The sequence below is a fragment of the Centropristis striata genome, chromosome 10 (assembly GCF_030273125.1).
Source record: "Centropristis striata isolate RG_2023a ecotype Rhode Island chromosome 10, C.striata_1.0, whole genome shotgun sequence".
NCBI classification, from domain to species: Eukaryota; Metazoa; Chordata; class Actinopteri; order Perciformes; family Serranidae; genus Centropristis; species Centropristis striata.
In genome coordinates, this window is record NC_081526.1 from 18,157,264 (window position 1) to 18,169,862 (window position 12,599).

A 12,599-nucleotide genomic window follows, 5' to 3' on the forward strand; every position below is an offset into this window, starting at 1 on the left:
TTCACAAGCTAAAAATAATCATTAGTTGAAGTACAGAAAATAAATATTATTAAAATTAACTTCTCAGTGTGAGGCGAGAAACATACTATGTGATAGTTACTGTACCATTTAGCCATTTGGAGTTGTATTGTGCAGTGCGGAGAGGTGGCATGCCGCCCAGGCTGCGGTATATGACGGGGTCGCGGCCGGAGAAGTCGATGACGGTGGCAGCATACAGCTCCCCGCTCTCCGTCACCACCGCTGTGGAGTTGTGGCGAGGGTCGTACGGGCAGCGCGCCACTCCGTTCACCCGCTCCAGCACGCTGCTCATGTTGCCCACCTGCAATGAAAGAAATGATAAATGATACATAGGTGGAGAGAAAAACGAAGTGAAAGGAGGGGAAAGGTAGAGGTAGGTAGGTTAAATCTCTTGAATTTTCACTGAATTTCTGCAAAACTACACACATAAACTCATCCATACCTCTCGGGTAATACATAGTGGCTGGAAAGCATTGGTTCCACAGGTCATGACCTCAGTCTTGTTTACCAGCAGGACCCTGATGTAGTTTTGACATTCAATCTGCAGAGAAGCAGGTGGGGGGAAAAGTTACAGTAGAGCAGAGAAAAGCTGAGGTGGCAGGCTAAACATTCTTTGACGTGTTGCTGAGAAGAACAATAGACAGAGTCCTCCGGTATCAGACTGGCATGCAACCAAAAAGCAAAGCAATTCAGTGTCTGCAGCTTTCGCTCCTGTAAGCCCATTGTTCGAAAATAAGAATAGTCGTTTGCAGCTGAATTGAAGCCTATTTGTGCCATCGACTGAGGCTCTACAGTAAGTCAAGTGTGGGGTTCAGTAAAAAGAGTCAAATCTGTTTTAACAAAGGCATGGAATAGATTTATTGGTAATGAAACGTTTTACGTAAGTATCATTTTTTGTAAATGGAGGTGCTTTGTGCTGTGGCGAAGAGCTGAGGTAATTGCAGTGAAGCAGCTTCCAAAGAGAATTGATTGTTGTGTGTATTAGTTATCACCCTTCGCTCTATAGGCACCGAGGGAGATAAGAGTGATGCTGCAATCAGTTACTCACAAAAAAAGGAATACGACAGCTGATCGCAATGTTGGTTATCAGACATTTTTGAAAGGAAATGCTTTTGTGTGTTACTATCTTGCCCCAGTCTCTCTTGTGCACATTTCCCCCTCTCTTCCCGTAGCCCTCTCTCCTCACTGCAAGAAAAACAACTCTTGATTGAAGGGTCTGAAATAGCTGTTCTGCACAGAGCCCTCCCATGAGGACCATAAGGACCTCGCCATAACAGTCAGAAGATATCAAGATGGCCTCTATGTAAGCCAGGCAGCACAGACATGAAGTGTTGTAATTGGGGGCGGAATCGAGGTTACCTCTGTTTTGCCTTTGCTCTGACAGGACCTCCTGGTTTCCTCGTCCGGTGCCCATTCTGTCGCCTAGGAAACAAAAACAAGAAAAAAGCCCAGGGATGACAAAGAGGCCGAAAAAGCAGTCAGCTGAGTCCTTCAGACACTACAAAACAGTTACGCAACAACTGACTGTTGCTAATACTGTAGGCACGCACAAAAAGATGCATGAAAAGACTTTAACCTCATTGCTGTTTGTTTATTGTGTAAACATGGCGACCAGCTTGCCAGCCAAGAGCTTATTCGAGGGTAGCGGGCACCGTACCCAACGAGGCAGCTGAAGGGCTGAGGACGACATTAGCATGTAAATGGCTTTCTCTCCATCTTCTTCTTTCTTCCCCCTCTCTATCTCTCACTCAGAAAGTTTGCAGCACTCGCCTCCGCTCCGCCGCCCCCTCCCACCCCCCATCCTCCCTTTTCACTCCTACCGGCCAATTATATTCCTGTGATGGTCGTGTCTTGGGCTTAATTATGGATGCAGGCAGCAGCGATACACGACTGCACTGCAAACACACTAATGCATGTGCATACACACATGCTGCTTGGCCACCAGAGCTGCACTGGCTCTTGTTAAGAGGGTTGAGAGTTGTCCCTCACTTGGCATGAAGCGTATATGTGCAGGGTGCCAGGGGACCCCCTGTTGGGTGTCATTGGCCTCATTTTACTCATCCTCCTCCATCTCCTCCTCTTCTCTGATCTCCCTGCCCAAGTAGGAAGGTTGCCTAAATGTCTAAAAGTAAAGAAAGTCTGCAATTATATAACTTCAATCTATCTGATCCTCCATCTTTGTGTCTGTTTCTTGTTATTTCTTTCTCTCAGAGGACCCTCAGCGGATAATTATTTAGATCTTATGAATTGCCTTTGCAGGACAATCGGCCACTGGGACGGAGTTGTGACCGTTCGGTGGAGCCCGCCAACTGAGGCCAACCAAGAGTCAACACTAAACTGGGTCAGTATTCCAGGAGCCAATAGAGAACTCAAACAAACAGTAAACTTCAGGGGAAACAACAAAGTCTGGTTCACTATGTGGCTCATCTTAAACAGTCGTTTTTAGGTGTGACTCTGGCCTGTCGAGCTTTTTTGGATCCTCATTTTGTTTTAATTAAAGCTCAGTGTAGCTGTGAGCTGTAGCTCACTGTGTAGCCCCGAGACGCAGCGAGGAATTCTGCTGGGAAAATACAGTTTTAAGTTAATCACTTTTTCCTTTAGATCCTCGGTGCAGAATATATAGCTTTTTTTAGGAATTTAAATGAAAATGAAACAGTATAAGCACTTTAATGACAACTTAATGCTGCCAAAATCTTTCTAGGGACAAAATGTGGAGTTAAAATTTGCTGAGTGCTCCTTTCTCCTTAAAGTATATAAATAGATCTCTTATTTCACACATCATGAAGTATATCGACTGTGCTGGAAGGAGTGGAAGTTCATGATTTTGGATGATTAGCCTCTGCATAAATTCTCGCTAATGAGTGAAAACGGCAGACTGAACAGTACTATCCACAGCCTAATGAGCGACTCAAACATCTGCACATTATTCTGGGATTTATTTTATTGCTTTTATATTAAGCTGATATTCATAAACTGTCATGAGCGTGTGATTGTTTTTTGATTGTTCACACTGCCAGAACTGTTTGTGCTGTCAAAACACTGCAGAGGAAAATAGTCTTCCATATTTATGATGCCATGTTTGATTGTTTGAGACAAATTAAAGCCCCAGTTATCAACAAACTCACCCAGTGTGCACTACTTTCCAAGCTCAGAATGGCACACAGACAAAGTTAGCAACTCGCTGGTGGAGAGAGGGGAACATTTAGCAGCTAAAGAGACAGATTTTGTCCGTGTTGAGACCAAACCAGAGCTAAAAGGAGACTTAATATATCAACTTGATGGAAACACATTTTCAAGACAATTGTATACAAGCCAAAACAACTTTAAAAAGCATTAATATGTTAGGATTGCAACTCTAATTTCCCAGTTTGTACATCCTCGATTCCTTTTCTCACCTCCTCTCCTTACATCTTAGTCCCGCCCACAGGAGATGTGAGCAGAGGAGGTGAGAAAGAGGAATAGGGAGAGCATTTAAAAAACAAGACATCCTTTGTCTCAGAGCTTTAATTTTAAAGCGACATAAGTTAAATATGACATGGCATTATGACATTTGTCTATTGCCGTTGCTCTTTTATGTTACGTCTGTTGGCTGCTACATTTCATAAATTTGCTTGTCATTTCAACAAAATTCTATATTCTGTCGAGATCCAACAACATATTTCCTCTTTAACTGTACAAACAAAAAATCTAGGCTATAACAACTGTTAGCTTAAGATATTTTATATTTTTTCAACATTTTCTAATGAAGGAAAAGCGGAGTGAGACAGTAGCAGCGGAAAGCTATATAAAGTAAACTATGATTAAAATGAAACTTGTCTACTTTATGTTCAGCGCCTGGAGCTGAACATAAAGTAGACTGAAGTGGCTAAAGCGCTCTGCGAAAGCTCCGCTGTCTAGCCATGCTGCTAGTGCAGGTTTGTATGATTTCTTAAAAAACTTTTGCAGCCTGACTCGTATAATATCGTACGAGATGTGATAAGTGACGAGTGCTTTTTAATGTTATTGCGGCCGCTGTTGTAGATCACAATCTCTTCTTGAACACATGGTTAATGTTGTAAAATGGTTGATGGTTTGGGTAACAGAAAACCGGATGTGAATAGTGATTGACTTCCAGGTCAAAAGTCAGAGATTTGAGTACCGATGACACAAGGAAGGACAAAATTGAGAAATGTGAAAGGCTGCGTGTTTCAGTCTGCCCCTTGGTAGCCAAAAATATATTAATATTATGATTAATAATGTTATTATTATTATTATTATTATTATTATTATTATTATTATTATTATTATTTAAAATAATAATAATAATATTTTAATGCATTTTTTTAACTTGCATAAATTATCATTTTGGCCACTTATAACGGCAACAATAACAAGCTGTACCTCACATTTTATGACATTATAAAGTGTTTTTTTTTTTTATTAGCCAGCATGGAGCATTAGCATACATATGGAGTTATGTTCAGAGTCACCTGATGGAATAAGTCCAGCGTTCACTCTCCTGTGGCTCTGTTTTGTCTCCACTAACTCCTGAGGGAAATACCTGCTTCTTAAGCTGCAAGCGGCACCACCATGTTCACAGTGATAATTCTGTGAGTTTTGCATATTTTTCAAGTCGAAACATTGATTAGGGCAGCTTCAACCAAGCTAAAGCACAAAAAACAGACAATACCTCTGCATAAAAGCCATATGTAAGCGCAGGTTTAAGGCAGAGATTGAGACAAATTCATTAACATTATTAAAGCTGTTTTCAGCTCCTGCAGCCGGTGGAGCACCGGTAAGTGGGCTCTGGCCCATATTGATAGTTACAGCTCATCTCCCTTTCTCCCACAGCAGCTCCCTTCAATTAACCTGCATCAGACTGCACTGGGGAGTGAGACAGCAGAAGCGGAAAGCTATATAAAGTAAACTGTGATTAAAATGAAACTTGAGCTCCAGGCGCTGAACATGAAGTAGACGAAAGAAATAAAAATAAAAGTGGCTAATGCTCTCCGCGGGAGCTCTGCTGTCTAGCCATGCTGCTTGTGCGACCGCCAAAAACGCAACGCAGCCACTCAGCAGCACTTCCCATGAGCACAGCAAACAGCGTGGCACCTTTCATTCAGAGAGCGGCTCCGCCCCCTCCACGCCAGTCCATCACTTTGCCTGTTGAAATGAAAACACTGCTCCTCCACAGCCCCTGCCTGTCAGCCCCTGACAGCCTGGGGACTGATGGGGTGACGTCATTGTAAACACACACACACACACACACACACACACACACACACACACACACAGACACACACACAGAGACACACACAAAGACACACACACACACACAAAGACACACACACACACACACACACACACACAGAAACAGGGTGATGGATGCCTTTGCGATGAATCATGGCTTGGGGCATTACCATCTTTTCGGCAGGGCCCCGTCTCTAAGCATCCCCATCGGCTTAACCCGCTGACCTTCAGCAGAGAGCGCCCCCCTCCTCTCCCGCCTCCTCCCCCCCTCTCTCTGTCCATCTCTTCTTCTTTACACCACTTTGGAACAAAGCCACGCTCGCACAGAGCCTGTGAGAATACCAACTCCACCTCAACATCCTCTCTCTCAAATACCTTCCCTCTGTACAGAGCTGTGAATGGCCGGGCTGCCATCAACAGGCTGAATAAAGAGCTGTATAATGTGTGGGCAGGATGCAGTGCTTATTATTTTGATTAAAAAATGTTCTTGTTAACCACAATCAAACATAGAAAAAGGGGTAAGAGAGGGGACATAACATTTTCACACATTCAAGGCTCATAGTTTAGGTTCTAATTTGCTGTATAATGAATAATGTGTAATGCAAATTAACAGCTCAGTGTGCAGGTTCACTCAGTGTTGCAGCCCAACCTTTTTTGACTTCTTTGCAAAATACACAACAAAATAAAATAAAATAAAGATAAAGAATCTAAGAAAATGCAGTGGTGAAGGTTTGGTTGAAGTTGAAGCACAAAAACCGAAATTATCTTAAAATAGTTTGTTATGTTTGGAAATATCTTATTTGTTTTCTTGCAGAGAGATAGATAAGAAGGATGAAATCACTCTCCTGTCAGTACAATAACTATACAACTCACGCCAGTTTAGCTTAGCACAAAGACTAGAAACAGTAGGAAACAGTTAGCCTTCTTGTGTCCACAGTAGGGAGGTCATGAATAGAGATTAATGTTAGATCATTAATCAGGGATTATATCAAACTATGGAATTTTTAAAGATAACTAGCTTTCTTCGTGTAAAAATAAGGATCTGAAATGGATACCAAACAAAAATCTCCCATGTTAGAGTCACATACTTTCTTGACATCTTTGTATCCATCAACACATTCCAGCTCCGACCCTGCTAGAGATGATCCACTGTGTAAAAATCTTCTAGATACGTGAGTGAAAACATGACACCTCGCTGTTATTTTTCTGGCAAAGCAGCTGCCGTCTGCCAAGAGTGAGATCCACTTTTAGTGATTTTGTTATTTCTTGTTTGTTTTTAGTCACTTCTCCTTCAGTGTCCACGAAGCAATACAGGAGGAGAAATGCATATAATGTAAAATCTTCAGGAAATGCAAGATAAAACTAAGACAGATGTGCTGCACAAACTTAAGTATAGCCAACGAGTATGTGGAACATCAATCCTAGAGGAACTGCAGAAGTGTTTGCAAGCATGCAAAAAGAAATCAGTAAGCATCTTCAGAAATTATTGGAAATGTGTCTGAGAGCTTTTAGATGATCTGCCTCTGAAACATGCAGTAAACATTTGAACCATGACAGAGATGTGATTAAGACATTATTTGTAGATTGTTGGCATTTAAATAAAAACAGCCTCCACTATTGTATTCTGAGTATCAATATCAATACCAAATGTCCAGATTGTATAGACATAAAATGTAATTATCCCTGTCCCTGATGCACCAAATCCCAGACGATTAAATAGTCAGCCAGTTACAGCCATTTCTCATGCTCCACTACAGCCCAAGGCTACTGACCCTGTTTATTATTTGTGCCTGTAGGCTCAGATGCATGTTAGAGTTCATTTCCATCTATTAGCAAGGCCAACAACCATGGCTCCCCCTGCCATCAATCCGCCCCTCCAAATCGGAGACACCCCATTTCTCCCAATTATGCCGCTCCTTAAGACACAATATGAATATCTAGCCCCCGGCATCTTTCTTCTAGAAGGAAAGAGTGGGGAGGTGGGGGGGCACATGAATTTTTTATAGGCAAATAAAATTGCAGAAAATACAATTAGAAGCAGGAAAGAGGATTCATCACTTTTACTGCAGAAAGATGGTGGTTGGGCTCGAAAATGAATTCTATTTTTACAAGAAACAAAGAGAATGAGAAAGGGGGGAAAAAGAGACGAGATGTAGAGCGGGAAACACTAATGAAGTAAAGAGAGTTTGCGAGCAGCGGAGGCAGCAAATGTGGTCGTTCCTGAAATGTGTCGCTGTGTTGATAAGGCCGCCTCTCGCTGACACATTGCTAACATTATGTGTGACAACTAATTATAACTCATGAATATTGTAAATAAGTGTGTCAGGGGAGTAATGGCTGTTTGAATAGGAACTGTCTGGCACTTGTTATACTCAAGATAGATTTGTATAGCAGTGCAACCGGGCTGGACCTGACTGGTGTTAGTTTAATCTGGAAAAGTATGGAAAAAATTAAGAAAGTTAAATAATGTAATTAAATTCCTAAACAGGCAGTATAACAAGTCAAGATTCAGAATAATTGATTTTTAAGCAGCAGTAAGCAATTAATTGAGATGTAAAGCTTAAATAATGCATTTTAATATTATTATAATATTATTTAAATAGCATTTAAAGATATTTAAACAGACCAAAATGCAGGACTATGACTATAACTGTCTACACACTTATAGTGAATGTTTTCTTCAGTAAGGACATTTAAAAAGCTACTTGTGTTACCTTAGTGTGGGCAGGGTGTGCAGGAAAACTGTGTTTAGCTTTTTAGCCTTTTACTGCACACACTGCCCACACTAAGGTAACACAGAGCCGCTTCAAAATCTGCAAAGTAGCTCTTTAAGAGGAATATTTCCTTTAAGATCTCTAAATGTAACCTGTGGGAGATTTTTGGTGTCAGATCCTGTGATGTCCCTCTGAAGTGCAAGCAGGATCGTACACCTCAGCAGGGAACAGGAATGGTTCTCGTCCTGAGAACAGCTTTTGACCAAATTATGTATACTGTTGTATTTTCAACAAGATCTCCAACCTAAAGAAACAGAATATACTGTTTGTCAGCACCACCCATAACGACTCATATGAGTGTTTACAGCTCACGGTACAGCACAGCTTTCTAAAAATAGCACACATGTCATTATACAAACACAAACAGTTCGCAGTTGTAAAAAAGGCTGCAGTTTCTGTGAATTTAGGCTACAAAACCACTGACCTAGGTTTAAGAAAAAATTAACTTCCTGGTTAGGCGGTAGAACAGTTTAGAATATAAGTAAATGCCGAAAGTGAAGTAGTTACCGGTGTGACATGAGCCACAGAAGTTTACTAAAAAACATAGTTTGGGTAAAAAGTAATTTATTTTTTCTCCACACAGGACATAAACCCTGTTCTCCTGGGTAAAAGTCTGCCATTTGTTCGACATCCGCCATTTAAACTCCACATCACCATCAATCACTACTACTACTATGTCAGCAAGATGGCAGCGGGCGAGTCTAAAACATAAATAGGAGTCATTTTTCGTTGCCTGTACAAACACCCTATATTGTCGTTTTTTGAGGGGAGACCAGTCTCTGTATTTTCCTGTAGATGTTTCTTCATTGTTGTATGGTTTCTTGGCATCCTGTAAGAGTTGTGTGTCATGAACTGAAGTAAAAATAAATTTGTGCATGGGAGAGAACACTTTTGGCCTTTTCTAATGCTGCTGAAGTAACGCCGTTGATTCATCACACCAGGTTCTGCTTTTTCTTCATAGACTCAGCAATTCTCAACATTTTAAAAGAAACTGATCCTACACATGCTATTTGTCGTTGTCGTCAGGATGGACGTTAAGTGACTTCCACCTGGACGGATTGAGCATTAACACAGGGGGGACCAGCTCTCTGCCTCACTCAGAAAGAGATTATCCATCTCTAGTGCCTGTTCTCTTTGAGGTGTCCTCACTTCATCATCTCACACTTATGCACAGTGACTTCTTCCATCTCATTCACAGCCATTCACTCCTCCTATTTTCTTCTTCATTCCATACATAATCTGCTATTTTAAGCAACAACTCACACCCAACATGCAACCACAACATGACAATATGGACAGGTTTGGCACAAAATGATGCCCAGGAGGTGCAGAGGAGAAACACTCTGCGCCCCCGCAGAAACACACGAGTCAACACCACTAGCAGTGTTCACAGGTGATGTAATATGTGCTTGTCTAACCTATTTTTCAAACACACTATTGATTATATATTGTTCTGTTAAACCTTAATATATGTTATATTACTACAATATCTGTGTAGTCAGTGTTTGCTAGAGATATGCAGTGGGGTTAAAACTGGTGTCAAAAGTGCCTTTTAAAGTGACAGTTCACCCCAAAATCAAAATTACACATTTTCCCTCTTACCTGTTATACTGTTTATCAAACTTGAAGAAAGTGACTGAATGGTTTGGCCGATAAATGGTTATACAATATATTGTAATTGGCAGAACAAAATGAATGCGTCACTACCTGACCTAATCTATATTTAAATGGTAGTTATGCAAAACGGCTTTCTGTATATTATGAGCATGCTAAGGAATTTGGTTCTAGTATGGCATTATAATAATGATAGCTGATTATAGATTATAGTGTACTGTCGCTGATTAATCAGCTATAGGCTCTTTCCGATTGTTATTTTGGCTTTTGTCGACCTCTGAACACTAAAGAAAATAATTCCTACATGAAGCTGCTCACAACAAGGTCAGTGGATCATCTTTAGATGAACATACATCCATTTTCCTCGTTGTGCCGAGTATGCGGACACAGCTCTCACTTTGGTTATATAGGGACTATATACTATATAGGTTATATACTCTCACCCTGGGCAACTCCGGAAAAGGAGAGAGTCCCGCCTCTCTCCAGGAGTTTGGTTCCAGAGCCCACGCTATGCGTGGAGGTGCCCCCAACTATTTCTAACTGGTAACGCTCCACCTCCCGCACAAGCTTCGTTCCCTGCCAGCGAGGTGACGTTCCACGTCCCCAGAGCTAGTTGCTGGAGCCGGGGGTCAGCACTCCCAGGTACCCGCACCCGATTTAGATTAACAGGTGTTAGTTATGTACATTGTACATGTGATTATTGTGTTACTGTGATGTGATATTAATAGCTCATAAACTGTTCCTTTAGCCAAATCTTATTTTCTTGCTTTAGATACAAAGTTTAATTGGAAGAATTTTGTCACATAGAAAAATTGTTCCAAACAGGAAACACAGTACGCAGCTGGGCATCTTGTTAATCATTAGCTTAATTAGTGATGACAGACGGTGACTTCCTGACTACTATGAAGTTTTGAAAAATGCAGAAATACTACAGGAGAAACAACTGATTTTTACCACAGAACTTTCAAGTTGTGTTTCAAAGCAAACTTGCAGCGAAAATGGCAGATATACCGGTAAATTTGTTACCTCTGTACAGGGTGCAAACCAGATACTGTTTTGTTATATTTATTTTGGTTACTGATAATCAGTAAACATAAGTCAGTGTTCTGCACAAACATCATTTTCCAGGTGTTTCCTGTTGTGTTGATCGCTTTTTCACACCCACGTCACTCTCCATTGTCTAAAATGTAAATAAACGTAATGCAATAATTCGGATGCTTTATTACATATATTTAATTTTAAAAAATGTACGTTCAAACTGATGCCAAGGATTTTCTGTTTTATGGGGAACTGGTCATTCACTCGTTATATGCCAAATTAATATCTAAATTAATATCTGAAAACAGATACTTTATAAACACACACACAGACACACAGACACACACACACACACACACACACACACATATAGAGTTTCCAAAGCCACATATACAAAACCACAGATGGATGAAACATGATTTTCAACAAGGCTTTGTTTGGCAGCTCATTGTCTCTAAACACTGATACATGGACACACCCACATCCTCTCCTTTGTGTCTCTTACTCTCTCTCTCTCACACACACACACACTCACACACACTTGTCAACCAACAGCTCCTCTGCTCATACCCCTCCCTGTCAAACACCACAATCCAGCCGACTGAGTCAGTGCAGCATGAGGTCACAAACCTACACCTTCATCTACACACTGCTGCAGACATCAAGGGAAGAGTGTCTGAGGGAGTGTGTGTGTGTCTGCAGATCATGCACACACACACACTGGACCACTTTTGGAGTTCTGACTAAAATGAGAGGACAGTGGGTGCAGAGACCCACAGACAGATGAACAGCTAACAGTCATTCAGCCATGAACACAATGCTGCAACACTCAACTTGTACCATTTCAGCCTGTCTTCAAGTGTGAAAAGCAGCATTTAGACAAATATTTCACTACGTATCCAGTGAAGAGTACAGTTCAACAAACATGCCTGAGTGCCCTCCTGAAAAGGATTCAATTTTACACTGAGGATAGAAAATGCTGTAATGTATGATGTGGTACTGACAGAGCTGGAAATCAAACTTCATTTAGCTTAGTGGTTTAAAACACAGTCAAAGTGATACTGAAAACATCAAGTTGACATACAATTCTTTGGCATTTTCCACATATTTATTAATTTAAATCACAGATAATTTTAGGTGAATAAGGGTCAGATGTTCTGTTTGGATATTCTGAATAGGCCTTATTCCAAATGTGCAAGACATGCCGATATTATTCAGGTTTTAGGAGATTTTTTTGCATACTATACTTTTATGTATACAGTCACACAGTCAATGTAAACACACTTACTTTTAAACAGTATTTACTTTGCTATTAACAGGTTTTTGGATGTGCAAATGTCACAATGCCGACTTTTCTTAAAGAAGGTGGTAGAAGGAATGAAACAGGGAGGCTGGATTGGCACAGTCAAACAAGTTCGCCATGGGTGGAAATTTAGAAAAAAGAATACTGTTTTGATGCAAAGAAGCAAAGTGGATCACTGGCTCCAGCTGTTCCACTTGTTCATGTTTGATTATGTTAATCAGAGTATGTACAGCAGAATGTAGATGACAATATGACTGGAATATGCATTTTCATCAGCTTAGAAGGAATATTGTCTTTTTATGGAATAAGGGCGAAATTCTGAATGTTTTGTGCATGTAAACACAATCAGTGATGCACAAGATGTTTAGAATTTTGTTAAAAAAAAAAAAAAATAACAGGTAAGAATCCTGTTTGTATTCCTCAAACAAAAGGAGAAATGTTGGCACCAATATCTAATATTTTCAAAGCTCAGGTATGGGTAAAAGTGGAGAGGATCCACACGCAGACAAGCAGAGCAGTTTGAATCAAAGCGACTTAAGGTCAGTGAACAGGCTTACAGAGCAGCTGAGGGTCTAAACACAGATATAAACCACAGGCAGAGTTTCTGGAACAAATATTCATAC

At 40.7% G+C, this 12,599-nt stretch overlaps 1 protein-coding gene across 1 annotated transcript in view; it reads right to left on the reverse strand.

Annotated features, from left to right (window-relative positions):
- Window positions 1–12,599, reverse strand: part of sema5ba (sema domain, seven thrombospondin repeats (type 1 and type 1-like), transmembrane domain (TM) and short cytoplasmic domain, (semaphorin) 5Ba) — a 198,262-nt gene that overhangs the window by 66,220 nt on the left and 119,443 nt on the right. Inside the window, exons 6-8 of the mRNA XM_059342617.1 lie at window positions 1,378–1,440; window positions 461–559; window positions 106–319 (exon numbers count right to left, since the gene is read on the reverse strand). Coding sequence (XP_059198600.1) covers window positions 106–319; window positions 461–559; window positions 1,378–1,440 — 376 coding nt within the window. The remainder of the gene's footprint in view (window positions 1–105; window positions 320–460; window positions 560–1,377; window positions 1,441–12,599) is intronic.